The following is a 27,327-nucleotide window of genomic DNA, read 5'->3' as shown; positions in this document are numbered from 1 at the left end:
TCTCCGTCTCTTCCTTCCTGGGATTGGTCCAAGCTCCCTGTCAGTCATTCCGAGGAACATCAGCTGTGACTCCTACAGAGAAATGTGAGTTTTTACTCTGCATTCACTCACATCTGTGTTTATTTGCACAGTTTAGGAACACATTTATTTAGAAAAAGACTCATATGCATGCATATAGACACACATACACAAATACATTGAAATTTCGCTTAGTACTTCATTCATTCATCATCTTTTCCACTGATTCACTCACTCATTTATGCATTATTCATTTGCTTGTTTATTCATGTTTATTGACTCATGTGTGGTTGGGTTTCCAGAGTGAAAGGACTTGATAACGTGTACAGTGATCTCTCTACAACACAGTCCAAAACAGTCTTCAGTTACACAATGGACTACCTCAAGTACCAGTCTGGCCAGGGTTGGTTTTTGTGTATATAACTGTTTGTTTATTTGTTCATGTATGTGTTAGTGGTCTGTATAACATACTGTGGTGTTTCAGGTCCGTCCTGTGTGCAGTCAGTAAGCAATGATTCAGACTGGTTGGTGAAGAATTTTGGCCAATTTCGGAGTTCTGCTTCATTCTCTGACATCATCCGTCTGAAGAGTGACTTCAATGGAGTGAGTTACACAACAATTACTGCAAATTCTGATAAGGGTTTTGATAGTACAATCAAAGAATCTTAGGATTTAAGAGCTGTTGTGATATTATTTTTTGAATTGCTGAAATGAGTTATTAACACTGTTTGTTACAATTATGCCCTTTAGTTGCCTACATGTCTCTATTTATGAAGTATGGCCGTTCTACTTTCTTCACTGTCTCTAATTTCATCCGACATTTCTCTCTTTCATTCTTTTAGGTGAAGGCAGCAGAGGTTCTGACTTCATCCCAGCTGGCAGAGCTGTGCTCCAACCCCTCTCAACTCCATGGTCCTCAGGATGTAAACTCTGTGATGGAAGCCATTAGCCCGAACCAGTTTGCCTCCTTTTTTGATGTCCTTACTCCCAACATCCTGGTACTTACTACTTCTCTGGATCATCACCTTCAAAATTTTATATAATTCTGTTAATGCAAACATTTGATTCTTTAAATCAAGAGAATTAAAACAAAACTAGAGTATGTACATGGCAAGCTGTCTAGACCAGGCAAAAATCAAAAACCAAAACAGACAGAAGTCAGGTTGATGCACTAAGGACTAAAAGTAACCAATAAAGACTGAAAAACCCACAAAGAAACAATGAGGTACTGAGTCCAGAGATCAGTAGACCAATGATGCAGAGTGCTGGAATGAGACAGGTGTAGGGTGTGACAGAACCCCACCTGATGACTGGGTCCAGACCCAGAATGCTGTGAAGATCAGGACAGTACAGGTGGCAACAGTGAAAGTCACTGACAATGCTCTTCTACAGAACTCAGTGATGCTCCTCAAGGCCATATCCTTCTCAGTCAACCAGATATTGCATACAGCCCCTGCATCTCAAGGAGTCCATAAGGGTCCTCACTGTGTAAGCCGGAGAACCATCAATCTGGATGGCAGGCAGGCAAAGGTGCATCATGAGGCACTGCATTAGCCAAGGATCAGGGTACTGGATACAGCCCTGGAGATACCTGGAGTCCACAAGGGTACCACAACAGCCTGGGAACCGGGGATCATCTGCCTCAGTGAAGACCTTAGATATGAAAATTATGAGGCAGATTCTAACTATAGGAAATATCATTTGCCCTACTTGGCACCCGAAAGGGGCCATCAAACTGGGTGCTCAGCTTTTAAGGTTGCGGTCTCTTGCAGACTGCCAAATGTGGTCAGTCTTTTCTATGTGTCATTGAACTGCCCTCTGTAACTGGATACATCCCCTTTCAGACCTGTGAAATTAATCATCAATCACAGTAGAAATTTGGGCTGGATCCCATCGGAATAGGGTCACAGTGAGTTCTACATATCAGAATCACTTTGCCCCCTCTAGAAGCAATCATGTTGCATGTAGAAGACACAGCATAATAACTAGGTAACCAGTCAGGGAATGGCATGGTAATTTCATGGTGGCACGTACTAAACAGAACTGACCATAGGTATTTACATCACAGACCAGAGCGGTTAGGGTGCCAGTATATTGAATATAGTCACTGTGGTGAAATGTGCTTTGCAGTCATGAAAAGAATCAGCTTTTTCTTTCATTTCACACCAAATATGTCCACTTAGAAATGAGTGGGGCTGCTACTGTGCTTAAGTTCCTGATGGATCTTCTATCTACTTGGAGTTTTTTGAAATTCTTTCACAGTTGTGGGCTTCAGTCTTCTACTGCCCCATCTGGACACCCTCAAGACTGATGTCAGGAGTGAAGAAGGAGATTTGAGATTGATGAGATTAATGAAATGTGACAGTTCTCAGCCTTTTACATACAACTGGTTGTTTTATCAGACCTTACATACTCCATGTGTTCAAGGCTGGCTACATTTACCAAGATGTAAACCAATACATGACAACCAACCATGACCTTCAGTGCATATTGACAAACAAGGAACATAGAAGGTCTTGTTGTGGTGGAAGGGATTGTGTGGTCTAGGGATCTTCAGAGCTAAGTCATCTGGAGCAATATGCTGCTGGTAGGGTCTCCCAAGGCGAACAGATCTGGGGTGAAGACCCAGATGAACTTAATCCAAAAATCGTCCATGACTAGGGGACGCAGGAAATCATGTACCCTGCCCAGTAGATGGTTACCAGGGCCTACCCCTAAAGCCAGGCCTGGGGGTAGTGTTCCTCAGCCAGTGGCTGGTGGCGGGGCATCCCACATAACCTGGCCAGGCTAGGCCTGAAAAGGCAATGTGGGGGGGACCATGTGGGCCCACCACCTGCAGCATGAGGGACCGGTGAAGTACCGTATAGGCAGTGGGAAATGGCAGGGAGGCCCTTGGCAACATGGACCCCTGCGGCGGAAACTGGCTCTTGGTATATGAAATATAACCTTACTGGGGACAAGGAGCCGGAGCTTGTGCGGGAGGTTGAGAGGTACTAACTAGATATAGTTGGGCTCATCTCCACCCACAGTGTCAGCTCTGGAACCAAACTGCTTGATAAGGGTTGGTCCCTCTCCTACCCAGCAGTTGCACAGGGTAAGAGGCACTAGACGGATGTGGGGATACCGTGCAGTTGGAGTTTGTCCCAGTGGACAAGAGTGTTGCCTCAATATGAACTAAAATCACAGGGACGAAAAAGACTGTTGTGTTTTTGCTCATGCACCAAACAACAGTTTGGAGTATTCTGCCTTCTTGGAGCGAGTCGGCGCCCACCTACAGACTTCATAGTCTTGCTGTGAAAATTCAGTGTTCATGTTGGCAATGACTAGATTGGGATGAATGACCTGCCTGATCTAAACTTGAATGATGAAGTGTTATTGGACTTTTGTGCTAGGCATGAATTGTCCATAATAACACCAGGTTCGAACACAAGGATGTTCATAAGTGCAAATGATACCAAAGCTCCTTGGGACAAAGGTCAATGATTGACTTTGTTGTCATTTCATCTGACTTGGGACTTCTGGACACTCGGGTGAAGAGGGGTGCTGAGCTGTCAATCGATCACCATCTGGTGGTGAGTTGAATCAGACGGCAGGGAAGACTGATGGTCAGAACCGGCCGGCCCAAGTGAATAGTGAGGGTGCACTGGAAACGACTGTCAGATGCCCCTATTCAGAATGATTTTAACTTCCACCTCCGGGAGAGCCATTGTGGAAGCTGCCAGGCATAGCTGTGGCCTAAAGCTTGTGGGTGCCTGTCAGGGCGGTAACACAAGAACCCCCTGGTGGACACCAGTGGTGAGGGAGGCCGTCATGCTGAAGAAAGAGGCCTTTAGGGACTGAATGGCCCACAGGACTCGTAATTTAGCAGACAGGTACCAACAGGCAAAAAAGGCGGCAGTGGCAACGGTGGAGAAAGCAAATCCCAGGCCGTGGGAGGAGTTTGGCAAAGCCATGGAAAAAGACTTTTGGTCGACTTCAAGGAGGTTCTGGACAACTATCCAGCAACTCGCCCAAGCTGTATTTGGCAGTGGTGGAGAAACTCTGACTTCAAATGAGGATGTTGTCGATCAGTGGAAGGAGCGCTTTGAGGACCTCCTTAATCCGAGAGACATGCCTCCCTCACAGGAGTCAGGGCCAGAGGCTTCTGGTGTGTCAGGCTCCATTTCCCTGGTGTAGGTCAGTGAGGTAGTTGGCAACTACCTCTGGGGGCACTTGGGGTGGATGAGATTCACCCAGTTGCTTAAGGTTCTGGATGTTTTGGGGCTGTCATGGCTGACATGCTTCTGCAATATTGCATGGACCTCGGGAACAGTACCCTTGGACTGGCAGACCGGGGTCGTGGTCCCTATTTTTAAGAAAGGAGACCGGAGGGTGTGTGCCCACTTTTGGGATATCACACTGCTCAGCCTCCCTGAGAAAGTGTATGCCAAGGTGCTGGAAAGAAGACTCCAGCTGACAGTCAGACCTCAGATTGAGAAGGAACAATGCAGATTCAGTCTCAGCTGTAGAACAATTGACCAGCTTTTCACTCTCTCACAGATTGTTTACGGGGCACGGGAGTTTGCCAGCCCAGTCTAGATGTGTTTCGTGGACTTTTAGAAGGCTTACGACTGTGTTCCCTGAGATAACTTGGGGGAGGTCCTCCGGCAGTATGGGGTGCCAGGGCTACTACTCTGAGCCATACTCCCAGAGTGAGAGTTTTGTTTGTATACTCAGCATTAAGTAAAGCTTGTTCAGTGTTAGTATTTGACTCTACCAATGTTGTGCCTTTTCTCCACTCCTGTTCATGATATTCATGGACAGGGTGTCAAGGCATAGCCGGGGTCAGGAGGGCATTATGTGTGGAGGCCAGAGGGTGGCGTCTCTGCTATTTGCAGAAGATGTTGTCTCACTGGAGCGGTTTGCAGCTGAGTGTGAAGCGGTTGGTTTGTGGGTGAATCCATGGACCTAGCCCGGAAAAGGATGGCATGCCCACTCTAGGTAAGGGGAAAGGACCTGCCCCAGGTGGAAGAGTTTAAGTATCTCAGGGTTTTGTTCACAAGTGATGGAAAGGGAGATTGTGAGATCGGCCACAGGCTGGGACAGGCAGCAGCAGTAATGCAGTCACTGTACTGGACTTTAGTGGTGAAGAAGGAGCTGAGCCATAAGATCTCTGCATGTTTCTCAACAACAGCACCAACCAGGACCTCACTCAGTTTCACTCTCTGAGTTATTTAATGCAGTGATCCTTTGCCTTATGGCTCAGCTCTCTGTTTACCGGTCGGTCTACCTCCCGACCCTCACCTATGGTCATGAGCTGTGGGTAATGATCGAAAGTATGAGATCGTGAATGCAAGCGCCGGAAATGAGCTTTCTTTGCAGTATGGCGGGCTACACTCCTGGGGTTTACCAGGCACAGCCTACTAGGGCGAGATCCCGGGGTCTTCCTTGGACCCGTTGGAGGGATTATATCTTCAAGTTAGCCTGGGAGTGGGGTTCCCCGGAATGAGCTGGGGGAATTTGCAGGGATAGGGTCATCCGGGAGTCTCTGCTCTCCCAAATGTTATCACAAACCTGGACTAAGTGGTTATTGATGATGCTGATGATAATGGCATTTCTCATCTGCTTGATTTGCCTGTGGTGATCCCACAACAGATTTTGTATGCAATTGTAACATTTTCTCCTCATATGTGTTGAAATCTCTCTTTCTCAGCTGAATTCATCACTGTACTCCAGTGAGGTGAAGGGAGCTTTCCTCCAGGCTGTACTGGCAAGAGGTGGACTGTCCTCCGCTGCAGTGCCTGATTCAGAAGTGCTGCAGTGGGTGAATGTTCGGCTCAGGCCCTTCCTCTCCAGCCTTTCCTCTACAGATGTAACACCATACTTCAACATCGTCCGAGGCAGGAGCTGCAGCACCCAACAGACAGCGTAAGAAACATATTCAGAAACACAACTAATGTTTCTAAGATCACGTTTAATGTTCTAAAAGCAGATATAATGCATCTTTTGTTTTTGTTGAATATTTAATATGGAAGTGGAAGTGAGGTGTCTTGTTTGTTAAGCATGACTGTGATGAACTTTTTCCTGTGCTGTAACAGAGTGACCAATTTGGACCCCCTGAGATCATCTTTTAGCAGCAACACACAGACTCAAATCTACAGCAACATCCAGCAACTCCTTACAGGTATGCCCTTTTGCTCACAAATTGATAACAAGTAATTAAAACAAAAAAGTTAACACTGTTTTTTGGTCTTGTTTTGATTGTTGTTTTATGCCCCACAGGGCCGAATGGTTTGGGTTGCTATGGTGGAGGGAGCTTCTATGTCTTCCTCAAGAACTCCTTCCTCAGTTTTGGATTTCCTGACCTGAGTGCCTTTTTGTCTCTCATCCCAGCCAGCCGACAGCAAGAGGTACTGCAGAGGATAATGCAGGATTTTGAGTCAGCTAGTAATACAGTCAATGAGTCATTCAATCATACTGTTAGTAAACAGTCCATAAATGAATCAGTCACTCAGTAATGGTGAGAATTCATCCACATATCTATTTCTATGTAATGAATGTGTTGCTCTCCTCTCTGCCCTGTAGTTGTTGGGCTCCATCTCTCCAGGAGAACTGAGGATGTTTCTGAATGGGCTGAACACAGTCAGGAATGGGTCAGATCTCTGCACGCTCCTCAACAACTACAACAGCACCAACCAGTACCTGGAGACGGTACACCTGTGTCCTTTTTTTTTATAGTTATATTCTCTGTGTTATTTAATGCAGTAATCCATATGTAAATCTTTCTTTCTCTCTTTTTCCTCCATCTGTTTCTCTGTGCAGCAGCCAGTTGTATCTGCAGCTGTGGGCAGACAGACGTTGGGGTGCGTTTGGTCTCGTGCTCTCAGCGTCTCGTCTCAGGATGAGGTGGCTCAGTGGTTTAATGTCAGACTGGCTCAGTACCTGCCCCTTCTCAGCTCTCAGCTCATCAGCCCCACCCAGCTCAGAGGCGCCTCCTGCCTCTCATACAGGAAACTGTGAGTCTTTGTTTTAAGTAGTATGAAACTGTTCTTTCAGCACAAATAACACCACATCTTTTATCTGAAAAAGTTAAATTGGACTCTCAAGTGGCACAACAGTTTATGCGTTGGCCCTATTATAAGGTGATGAGTCCAAGAGAGCATGGTTGGCCTCACCCTGTCTTGGTGGGTATGATGGCCCATCCTCTCCCTCTATCACTCAGTGTGATGCTGGTCAATGTGGACATCTGCTAAGTGATGTAATATCATTCTCCTCCAAGCATGTTGAGCAGTCCAGTGATGTTGCATTAGTGGCAGTATGAAAAGATGCTGTGGCTGGCCTCCACCCTCCCATCTTCAAAACACTTCGAGACCTAGCTAGAAGGTGGAAGTAGCAAAGTTTGGAAGAAGAGATGAGTACAAATTTATTTTTGTGTTTATTCTTGTTTCTTGTTTGTGAGCAGGGTTTCAGTCCTGGGGAAGAACTATAATTTCTCAGGTACTGACTTCACCCCAGTTGATGTGTACAGCTCTATAAAGGCTTATCTGAACAGCAGCGGTAAGCACAGCTACGTTTCTCTCTCTTTCTCTTTTTCATTTGTGCTGAAGAGATATTACACATTTATTAAGTGCATAGTTACATTTATGTATGTGTATATATGGGAATTTTTGTGTACCTGCTAGATGGCACTCCCCGTTGCTATAACTCTTCTGATCCTCTTCTGAACTCTACTGCCTGGTTTGCCAACAACATTGGATTCTTCGTCACCTTCATCTCCCTCACTGACCTCCAGTCCTTCATATCAGACAGCCAGGTAAAAGACTTACATATGGAAACCTTTAATTATTCATGTTAGCTGTCAAGTTACATATGCAAATAGATAGACAGCTTACTGAGTCTGATTGTGTCCTGTAGATTGGTGTTTTCCTGAATAACTCGGAGAATATTCAGCTGTTTAACAACTCAGGAGTTGCAGCCAATGTCACCACATACTACAGCACACAGCTATACATCCAGAATCCCAACTTCAGTCCCCTCAGGTACCACACTACACACTAAATACTACAGCACACACTTCAACACCCTCAGGTACCACAATATGCAACAAATACTGTATCAATCACCTATAAGGGCAGAACTTGATTTTTAGTTCCCTCATATTTATCCTACATGTTTTATCCATTTGAGTTTCTCTTGTTGTGTGTAGTTTGCCAGGTGTCCTCCTGTGTGGAGCTCCTGGTTCTGCATTTGTGACTCTAAAAGCTACAGACAGCCAGACCATCCTGGACAGCATCAAGAAATCCTGCCAACAAATTAGTCCAGAGGTAAATCGATCAGTTAGGCCAATTTTCTCACCATTTGTGTTCCATAATCAATCATTCTGTAACAGTTTGAGTTACCCATAATCCTTCTCTTCGCTCAGGTTACAGCAGCTCTTGTGGCAAACTTCCCTACTTTGTCAGCGAATACAATCCAGTCACTCGGCAATCAGAGTGTTGGTCTGACTGAGGGCCAGATAAGTGCCGCTCCTCCCAGTGTCATTAACAGTACCCTGCCTGTACTCAGCGTCATCACAGGCTGGAACCAGGGTCAGGTCAACAACATCATCCAGAGCATCACTAACGCTGGCTTTAATGTGAGTGTACAAAATACACTACACTGCAGTCCAATTGAAAAATGTTAAATTAATAAATTTATTAATTCTGATTTATTTTTAAATTAATCTTTCTGGAACTGTCTTATGTTGTTTTTTCAAATGTATCTGCAATATACTACTGTGTTTAGGTCCATTTGTTCAGAAGACACAATGTTTGTTATGGTGATGTAAACACAAAAATAATGAACCCAACTGGGAAATCTGACCCTAGACCATTGTTATCATACTGTTCCTGTCTAACATTTTCTGTTCCCAAATGTATCATGGATATCACCTTGCCACACTTTGAAAAATGCTAAACCAGTAACTTAAGACTTTTAGTTTTTCAAAATACATGAACTGTATTAAAATATACAAAAAAAGGAACGTTTATTTTAAGAAGGTAATAGCCCTACACGTTTTCCCTTTCCTTTTCTTTCCTTCAATGGTGTTTGCATGTATAACATATAAACCACAATGGAATAACCACCCTTTGTGTACAAACTCCCTTAGAGAAATAAAGTCATTGAACATGATTTCTCAGGACTTGTTCCTTGATGAACATTCCTTTTAGCCAGTCATTGTCATCTGATGACACTGACGGCAGTAATCTAGACTAGAAGACCAAGATATCAAGATTGAAAGGAATAGATTACATCACTTTACAAAGCCATATAAGCATGTAGCATCAGAAACATGATCTTGAAACATTCCTGATTGAGAGAGCAGATGCTGTAGATGTCTTGACGTTGTCTGTTACTGTTATTTATTACATTGAACATTGAATTGTTAAATTAATTTCATGGGGAAAAAACAAATTGCTTAACTTTATTGTCAATGCCTTCAAATCAAAGCTGACTTCAATGTCTTCACTTAATGCAGCATTTTTCCTTCTTTTTAAAACCTGTATTGTGATTGGAATATTGAATATTTAATCCGAATCAATACTTTGATTGACAGATCAACAGTGGCTCCTCCCTGGTGTCTTTGGGCACGCTTATTGGAGGCGTTCCTTCAGCAGCCATCTCCAACATCTTACCTGCTGAGCTTCTGACTGTGTCCCAGAATCCAACATTCATCAACAACATTCTGTCAGCACCAGTGATTCTGCAAGAAACATATGTCCAGAAGGTACTCATGCACATCGGTTTACATGTACACTATATCTCATTACTGACGTTTCTGCATCTTATAAATTGCAGATGAAAATCCAACCTTAAGCAAAATTTAATCAGTCAGTTCTTCTCCCACCTTGTCTCCCAGATTGTCTCTGTAGACCAGACTAAAGTGGTGGAGAACATCCCAGATGCGTTGGCAGGGTATATCCCACCTGTGCTACTGTCGTCTCCCACCTCCGTTAATGTTACAATCATCAACAACAAGAGCTGGAGACAAGAACAGGTAACATGCACTCATTGTTTTTTTTTGTTGTTGTTTTTTTGGTAATGATAAGCTGGTTCAAATGTAATTTTAAAAGTTTTTATAAATGTTTAAATATGTGCCTGTTTTACTAGGCTGTGCTGTTGTTCAGCTCAGTGGCCAGCGCCAGTGGCAATACAGAAGAGTAAGTTAATGAAAGCAAAGCAGAAAATGCACAAGATTTGAATGCAATTCTAGTTCTTAAAATACAGGTTTTTGTTTTTTTAAATGTGCGTATCTCCCCCTGCAGGCTGTCGGAATCAATACTGCAAGGATTCACCTGCAGCTCGGTTCAGAAACTACCACGGCAGAAAGTCACACAGCTGGTGAAAGCCTGCAGACCACGTACTGGCAGGAACAAGGTCGTCCTGAAAGAGTCTCAGGTACATACAATCTGACATTTGTTCTGATTATATTCAATGTTATTCTGAATGTGCTCAAAGCTGATGAACCAATTCCTCATTGTCATCATTGGTACCATCACTGACCCTTGCCTGATGAAAATGGTTGCTAGTTTCAAAGTCTCCTGTGTCAGTACAGCTTCTGCAAGGATTTGCCTTGTGGTAAGTGCCGTCATAGATGTTCTGAAGTAAATGTCTTCTTTCAGCGCTATACATGAACTTGGAATGGGAGTAGAACATCCACCATTAAGAAGGGTATGCCCCTTCTAAACCCCACCCCCAGATTCCTCTAGTTCATGATCTTTTAACATTCAGACTTGATAAGAGCGTAACATTCAGACTTGATAAGCGCGTGTGTAGTGTAGGAAGTGTCACTAGTGAGGGCCAGGCAGTCTTGCTGCTCTGCCAGGGTGAGATCAAAGTAAGTGTTTTGGGCTGTTATTTATAATCACTGGTGTTTTATTTAAAAAAAAAAAATCAGAAACCTATGCAAGGCAAAATAAAAAAAAACTCTGAACCTGAGCAAAATCCAAACAAAAATCAAAACAAAACCAAAAAAAAAAACAGAAAGCTATCAAAGCTGTCAAAACCCAAAAGTGCAGAGAGTAAATAAAGGAAAGGCGTGAGACCAGAGAGAAATGCAAATGCTAAATGCTACAAAAGGCAAATACAAGCTTAGAGAATGATGGGGAAGACAAAGCATACATGAAAGGAACTAAGTGAGGGGTGAGTATATAAAGGCAGAAATGATGAGCAGGGAACCGAGATCCAAGTGTAATTACTCGGGCAAGGCCGAGTACTAGGTTTGCACTGCCTTGGGCATTTTTGAGGCTGTGGGGAGAGACTGGCTGACTGGTTAGGACATGTTAGGTGGTATTGGAATCAGTGAAAGAGAATGCCTAGTATAACAGTTGTGTAATTTAGTGTGTTCTGTGTTGCAGCTGACCTGCATGTACAACTACATGAAAGACGATTCATCTCTGAACTTCACTGATTTACCTGCTGACATGCTTCTCTACTACAGGTGTGTAACACAAACACAGTATTCACTACTGTCTACATGTAAACCGTACTAAAGTAAACATGAACAGGGTTGTAGTTTTTATCTACCCATACATGGAAAGCCTTGTGATCGAGATGTTTATGAATTGCAGAAGCCTAACCAGATAAAGTGAAATTATTGCAATTATCTAATTTTCTTACTTTTAGAGCAAAGATTTTCAGTTCTATGATTTACTAAATAGCTTCCATTACTGCAACTTAGTTAGCATTGTGGAATTATTTATTTAACATCACTCTCACTTTTATCTTGTTTACTAATATTTTTGTTTGTGTGTGTTGTAGCTACGAGAAGGTGCAGAAGGTGAACTGCAGGTCATATTTCGGTGCTCTGAGTGGAGCAGATTTCTCAGTTCTTTCCAGCGTCCTCAATAGACAGTCCATCTTGTTTGAGAATGCACGGGACTGCCTGGTAAAACAAACACATACCCACACAGTAGCTATATAAAATCAATACAAAAGCCAGAAAACACTGTCAGTCCTTCTCACACTCATCTGTCATTTGTGCTCTTGTAGGGTATATCTGGTGTGAGTCTGAACAGAACTCAGGTGGAGGTTCTGGGTAATATGGTCTGTACCCTGGACTCCACCTACATTAAGAACTCTGATCCACTCATTCTGGAGAAACTGAAGAACTGTGGGGATCTTTCTGACGCTCAGGTCACCGCTGTACAGACACTGCTCTACTCTGACAACACTACTTATGGGTAAGAAAGACTGTATATGTATATTGTGCTTATGGTACATAGCTGTAGAAATAAGAAACATGTTTCAAAATGTGAAGATTTACCTGTGCTGTTATTTTTCAACACTGACAATATCAAAATGAGCGGTCGCAGGTATAATTGGACTGACTAAAGAAATATATACATATATGCCATTGTGTTTTTCCTCAGTAATCGTTCATCATGGAATCTGGACACTCTGAACAAGCTGGGCATCCTGCCCCTTTACCTCAAACAAGACTTCTGGACCAATTTTAACTCTGTATGTAAACCTGTTTTTTATTATTTGCTTTTTTATTGTTTTTTATTTTTACTTTTGTACACTCATTTTCCTGTATTTATCTAGTGTTTTCTAAAGGCTCATCCACCGATGGTTGGGTGTTATGTAAACTCTTTTTCTGTCTGTCTCTTAAAGACTACAAAGAAGACGTTTCTGAAGTCATTCACTCCATTCCTGAAGAAGCAGAAGATCCAGATACCGAAGCTCAGGAGATTCTTTATAGAATCCAATGTTAATGTCAAAGTAGGAGCACGTGCAATAACAGGTATCAGAGCATTACAGTATAAACACACAATGATACACACGGGGTGTAGAGTTTGATCAAGTCCTCCAGTGCTGAAGTGTCCTTAGGTGTTAGGATGATGCTCCAGAATTATCTGTAAGGCAGTTCTCTAACCGTTGACCTATGACGGCTAACTGGGGCTTCTAGATCCAAGTGAAGAGCAGGCTTGATGCAAAAGTTAAATAAAGCACTGATCTTAGCCAAGTCCCCCCATGAGGTTGGGGATCTATGGTGTGCTGGGGAAGGGTCCATGACCATTTCTCTGGCCAGACTCCTCCCAGTCCACTAGATACTATTGGATACATCAGAGGTGATAGGGTGAATCTGCTTCACTGAGGTGGGGATGGCCGGTCTCTTGCTGCCTTTTTAAGAGTAGAAATCCGAGGAAGAATACCATGGGGATGTGGAACACACTTTTTTGAGTTTCTCGAAGAACACCTACTGTAAAAATTGTCAGACATGTTGGCCATGTTCTCTGAGTGTCTTGGAGACTCTGGAGACATCATGGTGCAGGCTATTATGGAGAACATCAATGATAAATGCTTGGAAGACTGCATGGGCATTCTCCAACCCAAACAGCATCACTGTATATTCATAGTTGCTGCTACACATGGTAAATGCAGTTTTCTACTCATCCCCCTCTTGAATGTGGATGTACATGCTGTTTTAAGTGCTGTGTAGGGACGAATTGAAGATGATGGCACCTTGGAATCACCTGAGTACAGTGGACCTAAGCGGGAGAGGGAACAGGTGTAATTGGATTAGTACCTCATGCTGTGCGATGTGTAGATGCAAAGGATGTGTTAGCGACGTTTCTCTTAACCTAGTGGTCTCCCATCTATGACTGTGATGATGAGGGGGTGATTGAGCAGCCCAAGGTATGTTGACCAGTCTGGGTGACCAAGGTCTATGAAGTCCTGAAGGGGCTGTTCTTGTTCACCTCCAGGTGAGGATAGTGTCTAATAGGACCACAGCTGATGCAAACACAGGAGAGATGGTAAGACTTATCATAGTTGTCCTGTTCTGGGATGAGGTCTGACTTTTCCTCCATGATTATGGCCAGAAGCCAGGAGTAGACAGCAGTAGAGGCAGCATTTCTCCTTGATTCTGCGATTTTGTTCCTCCTAAGAAAGACTGGCTCCCCACTCTCGGGATGTGCCAATGGTGCCCCGTAGGGAATGCATGTTGGAATGCATCAATACCATTTTTTTAAGGCCAAGTATGAGTATGAGTACATGTTTTTTTGGTATTTGCTGATACCAAGTTTGATACCATAACAAATTACTCGTAAATAATTAAAGTCTAGCTGGTTTTAAATTTAGTACATTAGATAGTTATGCTACATTAGTTGCCTTGCATGGAGTAGAGCTACAATGGAAAAGAGCGGGACTTTGTTCCATGTCAGAAAAGCACTTTTGTACAGCTGTAAAGTAAAAATTATTGTTTTGATGCTCCTCATCTGTCTCTGTAGCACAGTGACAGCAAGAATCACATCTAAGGAGCTCACTTGTGGAGTTTTTTACATCTAAAGTCTTGTAACTGGCTGGTTGAACTGTAGCTGAATGTCCTTTTAGAGTCAGACATACAGTGTGTGATTTTATAAATCTTGTTTTTTGGTGAGTCACAAAATAGACTATCATGGACTGACAAAGCCTACAAGTTATATACTCACACTGTATGAAAGCACTCTGTCCATGTTATGTGAAACGCAGCTGAACAAATCAATAAAGCTGTTTCTCTCAAAAATAACATTCTACACGCTGAGTACTAACGCAAATGCGCTGAGAAACTGAGCTGCTCAGCTAACACTGTGCACTGAAACTAAAAACCATGCGGCGATGTCCACGGTAGGACGATACGGTCTATCTACAGCCTATATTACAAAGACAGTGGGAATCTGCCAAAGTAGAATGTTTGAAGGGAACTGTAACTTTATGCCCGACTGTGCTGTGGTCAGTGACACTTCTCTGTGTGAGCAGAGCCTCATTGAAGGCGTTTGTTTATATGCGCAGCAGCGTACACTCGGCTTATGTCACACAATATCAGAGGGTATTGGATGTTGGTATTGGTGAATTTTTGGTATTGGTGAGTACAAGTAAATGAACAGTATTGGACTGATATCCAATACCAGTATTGGTATCGATGCATCCCCAGTTTGAAGGCTGAGCTGGTTATGCAAATAAAGGGGCAAGTCAAAGAAAGTCACTAGCTGGTTTTCTGGAGGTCAGTTCAATTTTGATGTTCTCTCTCAGTCCATGGGGGAATTTTGCTATCTATAATTATAATAATAATAATAATAATAATAATAATAGATATTATAATAATAAATACATAGTAAGTCAGATGGTGGGTGTCTTGATGGATTTGCCCTCAATCCATCTACTGGATGAAGAGGTGGATGGCCAAGGACAATGGATATTTCTGTGCTCAGACTGCTGTGGCCCAGACATGAGATCTGTTGGTAAGGAGGAAGATGACTTGGGCCACGTTAGCTTGATTTCAGTTTGAAAGCTTGTATACACTGGGTGAGAAAACCTCTGCATCTTCCTGGATTACTATTATACAGCTCAAGAACTGGAAGATGCAGCATCCCTGTGGGTAGAGATGGATTTGTTCTGCTCATCAAAGGCTTTTGCACAAATTTGTGAAGTCCATGCAGCTGGAGTGCATGCTATCATTAAAGCAAAACGGGGATATGCCAACACTCTAGGAACTCTCTTCTAAAAATTCGAATGTTAAAAATTTAAGGATTGTACGTTAAGCTGAAATTGTTATGCTGATAATATAATTTGTAATAGAAACATTGTATTAAATTGGAAAAGAATGCAAAACAGAGGCACACTCACTCGTGCTCTCAGACGGGAGCCCACTGTGCATGTCAGTGGTGTAAGTGAATTCCTGTTCTCTCTCTTTGTCTGACAGTATGTGCTGCTGATAACAACATCACAGAGGCAACAATTGCAGATACCTCATTCCCTCTCGGCTATGACTCCACTCAGTTTGATGCATGCTTGGACAACACTTTCCTGAAAGATAACCTGGCAGCCATCACTGCGAAAGTGGTGGACACTGGCTTCCTGACAATCATTCTGAACAAATTAAACCAGGTCAGCATTACTGAATACCATCTGTATTAACAGTACAATTTTTTTTTAATATGTGTGACCTTACTGACACTCTAGGCTTGATATGCTGAGCCTTTTGTGGAAGTTTCAGGTGCAAAACTAGCACATAAGCCTAAATGTGCAGTTTACAGGCATTGAAAAATGCAAAACGCACTGATCTAACTCATATCTATCTATCTATCTATCTATCTATCTATCTATCTATATATATATATATATATATATATATATATATATATATATGTATATATATGTGTGTGTGTGTGTATGCATGCTGTCAGAACAAAACCTTGTTTCTCCAAAATGATGACTTTAGATGAGAAGGAAAAAACCTACTTTACGTTTAATGTAAGTCAATGAAACCAATAATTTGTCCAAACAATTTTAGACCATTTCTTTTGGCCCAATGAAATTTTGGTTATGAAATTTACGCAAATTGTACAGGAAAACAGCATTTTCAAGTCTAAACAAGTCTAAAAAGTAAAAAAAAAAATGTGTGTGTGTGTGTGTATATATATATATATATATATATATATATATATATATATATATATATATATATATATATATATATACACACACATATATACAGAAGTACATTTTGTCTGTATACATGCAGTATGTATTTGTGAGAGGGCTGCGCAAAAAATGGGAGGATCATGCAAAAAATGTGTGGAGATATTACGTGTGTCTAATTACATGTTCTGCTCAGTTTAACTGAGCAACTCATGGCGGACAGTTTTGCATAGTTTTTTCTTTAAATCTAATGTTAATTCAGGAGCATTTTGGGCACATATTATGATGACATCAAGGCGCTGTGCCTGCACTTGTACATACATACATCTGGCTCTCAGATTTTATTTCTATATGATGTATATTTTGTAGCATCACATATGTGTTCCAGATTTTCCCCGGTAGTGTTTTGTGTTGTGATTTGTGAGTTGACAGAGTGTCTGTTTCAGCTCTACCCATCAGGCCTTCCAGAAAGTGTGGTACAGCTACTGAGTGCCGTGTCTCGTGTGGCCACTGTTAGTGACATCAACAAGTGGAACATCACCACAATCGACACACTGTCCTCTCTGATGAACTCAGATAATGGAGACTGGACCTCAGAGCAGGTAGCAAGTCTATTAGTGTATCTGTGTAGAATGTAGTGATATTACTGAAGGTACCAGCTGATGATCCTGCTGGCTGCAATTTAACAGACAGCCACTAAGTGGAGCCAGAATCCAGCTCAACAATTTTTCTCAGACTTTTGTGTAAAAAATTAATTTGTCTATTGTGTTGTAGAGTAATGCTGTGATTACGAGGTATCTCAGCGTGGCTGGTAACACTCTGGGAACTGCTGAACTAAATGCAATTGGTTCCAACGTCTGTTCTTTGGATGTCAGTGTTCTCAAAACCATCACTGCTGACAGCCTGAGGTAAGTATCAAAATATAAAATACACAAAAATATAACACACACAGATTGGTGAGTACTTCATTTTTAGAAAATATGCAAGATTCACATACAGAAGGGAACATTCAGTGTGACTGGCTAATTCAGATAAATGACTTACTCAAGCAAACCTTTTCCTAATAATTAGTTAATTCAAAATAGGTAAATCCTGATAATACTTGACAGGTCTGTATTTTCTAGCTCCAATAACTTCAGTCAGGCTGAATGTTCTCATGGTGAGCTCCTTACATGAAATTTAGCACCTGACAATAGACATAGACAAAAGACCCCTCTCAGAGCCTTTTAGGCCTCCAGAGAAGGCCAAGTGTTTTCTGCGAACCAAAAATATATATCTGTAGTTTTAGTATTTATTTTTAATATAATCATCATGCTTGTATTTAAGCTTTACAAGTATATTGTAATAATGTGCTTTTTGCATTGTTAGGTTTTGGGTTACAATCATGAAAGCATTAAAAATTTTGAAACACCTAACAGAAATGATCCTATCAGTACTATTTCCTCTGTGGTATCTAGGTCGATAAAGCCAGATGAGCTCTCCCGTGAGTGCGGACTTCAGGAGCTGGACTAAAGGCCTTACACATTAAATTAACTACCAACATAATGAGACACAGGAAGTTCTAGATACATCATTGATGTGAATATCTGCCATCGTTTAAGCAGATTTCAGGTGGTTGTTAGGAATGTAAAACAGCGACAGCAGCTCTATGCAGGACTCTTTACTGAAAGAGTTACAGTAAAACTGATACATACAAGCTCAGATATATGTGTTAATGTCTGTTTCAAGCTCCAGATAAAGCATATGGAATTACTTTTAGCTATAAACGTTCGTGTTTAATCTAGAGTGGCCAAAATATGTTAATGTGAATCGGTGTTAACTTATTATTAAAAATCCCAAAAGGGTACAAGGAGAAATTATTAGTAACACTTGGTTTTAGGGAACACCTATTGGGAGTTTATCAAATTAGACACTTCTAAATGGTTTATTCACTGTACATTAAGCTTGATTCATTCTATCACCTGTATTACTACATATTTGGAGGTCAGTTATGCAAAATGAGTAAAAACTGCTTTATTAGTTGTAGTGATGCACAATAAATACTTTGCTAAGTAAATTGAATGTATTGAAATTATTTGAAATTATTGAGCATGAATGATCACCTAAATTCACATCATATTAGCCTGCCGTGGCACATTTGATTCCTGTAGGTTCTAGTTAGTGACAGGCTTATTACTTTGGAGCTAATATAAGTTACGTCACTAACGCTTACTAACATAGTGCAAATTTTTGGCCTGAAGTAGCTGCGCCAATAGTTACAGTTCAGCACTGAATCTAACAAAGTTACATAATTATTATACTCTGGCTAATTTTAAAATTGTATCTAGATAATTAGACTTGTCCAGTGTTTGTAAAGCAAACACTCAGTCTGGGGCTTTCTTTTTCTTTTCTGCAGGAAAGCAAGCTCTGTGAATGTATCCTCATGTTCCATTGATCAGAAATCAGCTCTGTATATCATCGCCAACTCCTCATTCAGCACGCAACGCAGCGACCCTGCAGCATTCTACCAGCTCATCAACTCTTACCTGGGTAAACCTCATGATATGCATGCTATTCACATTAAGTTCCTATTCAGCAGCAAAAGTAGCAACAATACAATAATATACATACTATCAACTCATCAGACGTAGAAAATTATATTTAAAAAAGCTGTTTATGTGGACAGTATGCGTTTATTTAATCAGAGAAAAGCTCTAATACTAGAGTAAATACAAATAACATTAGTACAGTAAGTATTAATTGTATGTATATAAGTGTTTTCTGTGCTCATTTCCAAACCCCTCCTTGTAGCAGCTTGGTACCATTTGTAGTTGTCATCAAATATCCAATTTAACTAATTAATCATTCATTCAATTAAATCAGGTGCGCTGGTGATGAATTTTATCAAATCCCTGCAATGTCTCTGGCGTTGAGGACAAACCTGGAATAAGACATCCGTACTTCTGGCTAGCTCAAAAGACTTCAGCTGCTTTTTTAAATAACAGAAAGTCTTGTGTTTTTACTGCATTGATGATAGCACTTGTTCTAATGTTACATGGTGCCTAAAACCTTTGAACGGTATTGTATATACAGTCAGCAAGTCTTCATTTACTAACTGAATATATGAAACATACAAAGTGCACCTATAAATACAGTGACCTCTGTATCAACTGGGAAATTTGTAATAGGTTTATAGGCAATAAAACAGCTCTTGGCAGTGAACTTAGACTTTTGAACCCTATTGTGTAATCCAAAAATAGCTCTGCAACCAACATAGTTTTTGTAAACACGTCAGGTAAGATTAAGATCTTTAATAAGTACAGGATTTTTTTACATTCCCTTTTCAGTTGTCTCTTGTCAAATCAAAACACCACTGTATGTCTCTGTGTGTGTTTAGGTGGAGCTCCTGTGGAGGATATACGAGCTCTTTCTACTCAGAACATCAGCATGGACATCACCACTTTCATGAGTCTGAACCTTCTGTGCTCAAGGTGTGAAAAATAATACACTTGTCTACAACAGAAACAGAATTGTCTTATGAAGTCATGGCAGTACATTGTGTCTTTGAAAGCGCAGTAGTCTCTTTGAGTTAAAGCACACCTTCAGGGCAATCAGTGGTTCTGCCAGTTTGGCATAACTCTGATGAACCTTACGAGTTATGCCAAAGAACTGCCTTACTTGTTTGTCAAGGGGGCCTTGGGGAATTCCTTGAAGGCCTTTGTGTTCTTTGTTTTCTCTTTATCTGGGTTAAAACCCTCTGAAAGACCTTTTTCAGAGGGTTTTAGTTTTAAACCAGCGTCTGAGAGGAAATTGACTAGATCCTTGACATGTTCCTTAAAATATGGTGAAGCCACCACAATGTTATCTAGGTAGACAATAGATTGGTCATATATCATGCCAGCCAGCACCGAGTTCATCAGCCTTTGAAATGTTAGTGGTGCATTTGAAATCCCAAATGTCATGACTTTAAACCTGTAAAGGCCTGTGTGGGCGAGATTCTTCAAGTGATGAGATACCTACCCTGTTACAAAAGTCAACTGACTCATCCACCCTAGGGCCTCCACCCTGGTTGAAAGTTTTCGCAGTGTCATGCTTCACTTTCCTGTTATGAGCACAAATGCATGACTCTAATGAAGGGTTTACTGAAGTTTTCAGTGGGTGAGGTTCACTCTACCACCACAGGTTGGTTCAATAATGCTGGTCCTCAGTAATGTTATTGTTTTGGGTGGATGAAAGATAGCAATGGAGGCAGACAGGTTTAGTTGAGCCATGAGAGTTGTTTACCCCAGTCTCCTCCCCAAAAAGAGATGCACTCTCAAAAATCTCATCTTTTCCCTCCTTTGTGAGGTTTGTGCCTTTGAATTCCATAGTCTGCATCAGTCTGTGCTGCCCTCCTTTTTGGCCTTGAAGGCCCACTCCATCTTCCAACAGCTTCTTTGCAATCCTATTGTTATTCACTGCATCCCCACCAAATTTTACTATTCCTTCCTGAAGTATAGGGTAATATGAGATCATTAAGTATTTTCATATAAAGATAAGTCAGGAAGTACAGTGAAATCATGGTCAAACTCCCATCCATACATATTGATAATCAACTGCACTAGTCTAGTTCACTGGTTCATGGATAATAAATGCCACTATATAAATTATCATGGGTGATAAATGCCGAGCCATGACCATGTGAATGCACTTTATGAGTACAGTGAGCTGTACAGCTGAAATAGACATTTTAATCATAAACAGTCAATCAGGCAATGTAGAATGTGTCATGTCATCTGTACATCAAAGATTATTTATAGTTCTACCAATCTTAAATCCTCGATTATCTTTATCTAGCCCTGCTTCTCTTATTACATGTTCAGCATACAGGTTATATAAGCATGGTGACACTGGGCAGACCTGTCAAACTCCTTTGCTGATGGGAAACCATTCTGTTTTTCCATTTTCTATTTTTGTCATGGTTGTCATTTTCATGAGGACATCCCTTGATTTTATGAGGTTGATGCAGTCAAAAGCTTTACTCTTGTCAATTGAACACTTTCTCTGGTCTCCTTTCTTTGGTATAAACAGACTCTTCTATAAACTATTCTAATCTTCCAGCCTCCAACCGTTGAGCAGTTTTCCAGGTTTGTTGATATAATTGTGGCTGCGTCTTGGGCAAAGATCTCAGGGCTTGTGTGACTTCATCTGCTAGCACTTAAGGTTAAGAAGTCAATCCACAAGGTCCAGAATGTTTAGGCAGCATTTTTACAGAGCGGCATGTCCCAAAAAAACATGTAGTTGTTCAAACATTGTAAAATTCCTGTGGCATTGCATCATGGTTTAACCAAGATATATTCAACAGCTGGAATAATACCCAAGATTTAACATGTGGAATGTATATCCACATGTACATTTGAAGCTCAAAAGGCTCCAACCTACCTATGAAAAGAAGCAGTCTATCTGCTAGCTACTTTAAGGAAGTTAATACACCAGTACATACATGTATAGGTAAATACAACAGTGATCATAGGGCATACCTTTTAAATGATATGAGACACACCTAAGGCAAAGGGGACTTGTTAGTAAACTAAAGACATAACATTTTATGTGTTTCAGACCCTGAGTGTCAATACAGTGCGTAGTCTTTTGGGAATGAATCTGGACAGCCTGAAGCTATTTGAGAACACCACAGCAGTTCGGTCATGGACGGATCAGCAATACAAGTCTGAATTGGCGACCCTGAACATCGGACTTGTAGGAGGCAAAGACGACCCCATCAGCTCTACAGCTGCAACCATCACTAATGTTACAGTGTCACTGACTAACACCACCATCACTCAGACCAGCTACACAGTCAATGCTACAACACATGGTAAGACACTCTTCATCAAAAGGGTCGTTCTCAGAAGAATCAGCATTCCATTTCATCCTCACTGCTGTTGTGTGTGATCTGTCATTGCTGTTATAAGGTTTCTATTCATTATCATCACTGGAATAGTTATTATATTCCTCATAACTCCTCAAAAAGGGCTCTGCTATTGTTACAAGCTTGACATCTTTACATAGAACCATCTACAGCACATTCTCTGTCAATCTGAAGAGCCCTTTCAGGATGCAAAGAAACCTTTAATCATACAAAGGGTTCTTTGCGTGTTCATGGTTCTCTATAGAACCATTTCCTTTACTAAAGAACCTCTGAAGAAACATCGTTTTTATGAGTGTACATAAGCATTTATGAATCGGCTACATAAACATTTGTAAATACTTATTCCAAAATGAATCTTCTATATAAAGCCTACATTTGTTGACTTAGATATCTTGTTAAGATAACATCAGTGTCAGATGACAAAGATTTTTTCTGACTTTGGATTCTGTCAGGACTTTTTTGGGGGTGAAATGACATAGCATGTTATAACAGCTGACTTTGTAACTCAGTGTATATAACAGTGATGGTGTGATGTAGCTTAAATCTTACAAATGGTAAAATTAACTAAGGGCCACAGAAAATCCTCACTTTTGTCCAACCAGCCTGACTTGGCACTCATATTATCAGCATTATGTCACTGTGAGCTCATCCCCTGTGAGTGTCATGATACAGCTTAATGTGAATAAAAAATAAATCTGACGTAGATTAAACGTATGTTGGCAAATGCAGCTTTTATGACAAATAATGCCTTTTGAAATAAATGTTTATTAAGGTCAGCGTCGGTTGTCATGTATGTGCCATGTAGCCTTGTAAGCATGGTCTTACAGTAGTGTTTACCCATAACTGTAATCACCTTAGTCTGCATTATGTACTGATAACTGACATTAGTGTGTGTGTGTTCCAGGTTCCGGTGTTGTACATCGTGGTTCAGGACTGTGGCTCGTCTCTCTGTGTGTAGGACTTCTGACCATCACACTGCACACACTACGATAACCATCTAACCATCCAACAATCACACTGTCACTGAAATACACACACTCACACACTCACATACACACACACAAAATACAGCTTCAGTGCTTCATTACATTACTCACACTATAATCACATTCATAGTTTAGTTACCATGTTTTTTCTGTTATCTGAGTATTAATACATTGCACTGTATTTTAACTTCATCAAATTTTCAGAGGAATTATATTGTTTCATTACCTAGATGTGTTTTATCCATTCACAATTGTACAATCAAAATTATTAGTAATATTTATCAATTCTCTGTAGATGTTTAGACATGTTTTTTATTTTTTTAGCATAATGGGACTGTTGTGCTGTATCAATTCTAAATTTTGGAGTGGGACTAATGTAAAATCAATGTTTAAATCTTTAAACTAACCAGACAGTTATTAAATGATTCTATTCCTGACTAATCTTCACTTAATTGTTCAACTTCACATTCATTCTCAATAAAAATAACGTTTTAAAAACTTCAGCTTTTTTCAAGATTATTGCTTATAAGCCAGATAAAATAGCATAAACAAACCTTAAATTAAATTAAACCTTAAAATGTAAAATAAATTACATTAAATAACATTAATATATTTGTAAGCTTTAGAGTGTATGTATTTTTTTATATAGAAAACTATTAAATTCAAATAAATTCAAATAAAAAATGGCAGCAACTTTGAAAAAAATGCAAGAGACTGCTTTGAATTACATAACATTACAGTGCAACATAACATGATGTGAACAATACAAACACACAGATCTTTAGTGGTGACTGGATTAGAGGTATCAGACATGAACCTCTGAGGCACAGATTTTAGGGATGTTAAGGAGCCCCAAGAAAAATCAAGAAGTATGTCAGCTGTATTTTACCATATTGTACTCAGTAACACTTTCTTTGAAAGTTCTAGGTACAAACTCCAAAGTACTAGATAATTATTTTAGGTAAAACAATGGTAAGATTTGAGACATTTTAACTAAATAACACTAAAATGCCAAACAGTTTCTAGATATTAACTAAGTAAATGTGAGGTAGAATCCTCCCAGTATTGTGTAATTATTTTGAATACCAAGACAATCTTTGTACATCATATAACTACCTGCTGCATTTTTCCCAAAATAATTACACAGTACTGTGGAGTTTGTACCACATACTTGCCCAGTTAATATCTAGAATCTGTTGGGCATTGCATTGTAATTTAGTCAGATCATTTTGGAACTTATTATTATGATATCTAAAATAATTATCTAGTAGTTTAAAGTCGAAATCTTACTTGGATAATAGATTCTAGATCTTAAAGGACAATAAAATAACCTAGCTGATTCACTAGTGCACAGCCACTGCCTTCTTTTATGTAGAACCCAGAACTTTTTGGAAGGTGTATGTCCCATTAGATCTGGCGTAGAAGTAACACAGCATTTCAGAAAAGGAACATCATGCCAACAGTAAAATATGGTGGTGGTAGTGTGATGGTCTGGGGCTGTTTTGCTGCTTCAGGACCTGGAAGACTTGCTGTGGTAAATAGAACCATGAATTCTGCTGTCTACCAAAAAATCCTGAAGGAGAATGTCTGGCCATCTGTTCGTGACCTCAAGCTGCAGCAGGACAATGATCCAAAACAATGGCTTAGGAAAAACAAAATTAAGACTTTGGAGTGGCCTAGTCAAAGTTCTGACCTGAATCCGATTGAGATGCTGTGGCATGACCTTAAAAAGGCGGTTCATGCTTGGAAACCCTCCAATGTGGCTGAATTACAACAATTCTGCAAAGATGAGTGGCCAAAATTCCTCCACAGCGCTGTAAAAGACTCTTTGCCAGTTATCGCAAATGCTTGATTGCAGTTGTTGCTGCTAAGGGTGGCCCAACCAGTTATTAGGTTTAGGGGGCAATCACTTTTTCACACCACTGTAGGTTGTCCATCTTTTTTCTTTTTGAACACTTTAAAAAAAATAAAAATAAAATGATTAGCAGTGGAAAGCAGACTCCTCATTGTGACACTATTGTCAGCTTGTACTTCTTGTTGGTGCACACTGAGAAGACTGGACAGGGACTGGACAACTAGCCATGTTTTCACTCCCAAACATAAGTTATTTATTTGTCCCTTAATCAGGAGACCAGAGAAAAATACAAGAAATAAAGAACTCTTTGATCTCCAACAACCTTAAATCAGGGGAAAAGGGAAGCAAATAGAAAGTCTAGAACAGAATAATAGGTTTGCGTGATCCATTTATTACAAGGATACTATCTCTGACTTCTGAAAGTTATATCAAAGGACCAGAAATCAGCAACCAACCAAATGATGACGATAAAATGTACATGTTACTTGGTTAACATCAGGACTTACATATAGGAAAGTGTCGCTTGAACTGCTGTCCTTTGGTAGTTACAACACTAATTACCAAACCCCAAACTCCCTCTGGAAGCAGCGTCAGCACCAGGACTGTTTGTCTAGAGCTTCATGGTTTGGGTTTCGATGTGGACCACGGTGGCCCAGCAGTCATACACAAGCCCAAGATCACCACATGCAATACCAGGGGTCCACTTCAGTCTGTAAAGCACACCAGCGCTGGAGTCTGGAGCAGTGGACACATGTTTTCTGGAGTGATTAATCACACTTCACGATCTAATAGGCTGATGGACGAAACTAGATTTGGTGAGAGGAACGCTACCAGCCCAAATAGAGCATTCCAACTATAAAGTTTGGTGGAGTAGGAATTCAGCAGGGCTAAAAACAAGCTTTATATAGAATAGGTTTGTCAGGTTTAGGGTAGAGGAACTTGACTGGCCTGCACAGAGCCCTGACCTCAACCCCATCCAACACTTTTTGGGTGAATTAGAATGCTGACTGTGAGCCAAGCCTTATGACCAAACGTCAGTGCCTGACTTCACTGATGCTCCTGTGGCCAAGTTTGAGTGAATTCCTAGAGCAATGTTCCAACGTCTACTGGAAAGCCTTCCCAAAGGATTGGAGGCTGTTACAACTTCAAAGGAGGACAAACTCCATAACACCCTATGGATTGAGATGTTCAACAAGCAAACATGGATATGACACTTTGAAGTCCCAAGACTACAGTATGGCCATTGGAAAAAGGAAGATATGGTATAAAGTCAAATGACAGGTAAGTAAACATTAGTAAAGAAATATTCAGTTAAGATGTCGATGCTATAAGAACCCTGTCAGGCATACATAGTGAGCTACAGTTGGAGACAGTGGCAGGAAACGTTCCTGGAAGAGAGGACCAAAAAAAAAATCCAGATTTAAAAGGGTAACATATTCTACATAATAAGGCAAGGTAGTTTTGAAGCTAAATGAAGTTGATCTGATTTGTTTTCTGTCAGTGCTGTTATTGTTTTATAGCCAGTCAAATTATTAGTCTCCGCCAAGCTCTGCCTTATTTTCTCAGGCCTCCAGTCAGCAACCATTGCTATCCGCCATTGTCTCAAGCCTTCAGTTTGTTATCTGTGCACCAGTCTTTGAGTTTGAAATTCCAGTCATGATTTAAAAATGTAACTGGGGGTGTTTAATAGTGAGATTTCATCCTGAGTATGTCGCTTTCTTCCAGCCCACATCTGAAAAAAATGTTGAAAAAGATATTGTCATTGTTGCCAGTTTTCTGCAAAGTACGGTGCTCTTTTACTAAAAAACTGAAATGGGCTTTGTGAAAATGTCACAGCTAGCGTCTAACGTCTCAGTGCCTCAAAGGTAAGACATTAAGGGATCTTAAACATTTGTATGCCCGCTGTGGCAATATGTTTTTGGCTTTAATGATTAGGTTTAGGTTTCTAAGGTTTCTGTGTTGCTTTTCTTTGCACATCTCAGGTGTCTGATTGTATCTCAGTCATGTCATGTTCGGCTTCATCCTCTCTGGTGGTGTGTTTAAGCCTAGAATGATTAGGTTTGGGTTTTCAGGTTTTTTGTGTGTGTTCCCTTCGTGCATCTGAGCTGTTTAATATTGAATCAGTTATGTCATTTTCTTTGGAAAAAACATGTCTATGG

General features: G+C 40.6%; 1 protein-coding gene across 1 annotated transcript in view; it reads left to right on the top strand.

Moving 5' to 3' along the window:
• Window positions 1-23,816, top strand: part of LOC118798377 — a 77,152-nt gene extending 53,336 nt beyond the window's left edge. Inside the window, exons 129-150 of the mRNA XM_036557808.1 lie at window positions 6,820-7,013; window positions 7,460-7,554; window positions 7,680-7,810; window positions 7,912-8,036; window positions 8,204-8,321; window positions 8,420-8,632; window positions 9,593-9,763; window positions 9,896-10,033; window positions 10,147-10,196; window positions 10,302-10,434; window positions 11,394-11,476; window positions 11,797-11,923; window positions 12,028-12,218; window positions 12,408-12,498; window positions 12,652-12,781; window positions 15,722-15,906; window positions 16,887-17,042; window positions 17,215-17,348; window positions 18,836-18,969; window positions 19,817-19,910; window positions 22,018-22,273; window positions 23,232-23,816. Of these exons, the coding sequence (XP_036413701.1) occupies window positions 6,820-7,013; window positions 7,460-7,554; window positions 7,680-7,810; window positions 7,912-8,036; window positions 8,204-8,321; window positions 8,420-8,632; window positions 9,593-9,763; window positions 9,896-10,033; window positions 10,147-10,196; window positions 10,302-10,434; window positions 11,394-11,476; window positions 11,797-11,923; window positions 12,028-12,218; window positions 12,408-12,498; window positions 12,652-12,781; window positions 15,722-15,906; window positions 16,887-17,042; window positions 17,215-17,348; window positions 18,836-18,969; window positions 19,817-19,910; window positions 22,018-22,024 (2,700 nt within the window). The 3' untranslated portion in view covers window positions 22,025-22,273; window positions 23,232-23,816. The remainder of the gene's footprint in view (window positions 1-6,819; window positions 7,014-7,459; window positions 7,555-7,679; window positions 7,811-7,911; window positions 8,037-8,203; window positions 8,322-8,419; window positions 8,633-9,592; window positions 9,764-9,895; window positions 10,034-10,146; window positions 10,197-10,301; window positions 10,435-11,393; window positions 11,477-11,796; window positions 11,924-12,027; window positions 12,219-12,407; window positions 12,499-12,651; window positions 12,782-15,721; window positions 15,907-16,886; window positions 17,043-17,214; window positions 17,349-18,835; window positions 18,970-19,816; window positions 19,911-22,017; window positions 22,274-23,231) is intronic.
• The last annotated feature ends 3,511 nt before the right edge of the window (window positions 23,817-27,327 follow it).

This window comes from Colossoma macropomum, unplaced genomic scaffold (assembly GCF_904425465.1).
Source record: "Colossoma macropomum unplaced genomic scaffold, Colossoma_macropomum, whole genome shotgun sequence".
Taxonomy (NCBI): domain Eukaryota; kingdom Metazoa; phylum Chordata; class Actinopteri; order Characiformes; family Serrasalmidae; genus Colossoma; species Colossoma macropomum.
This window is presented reverse-complemented; position numbering and strand designations above follow the sequence as displayed.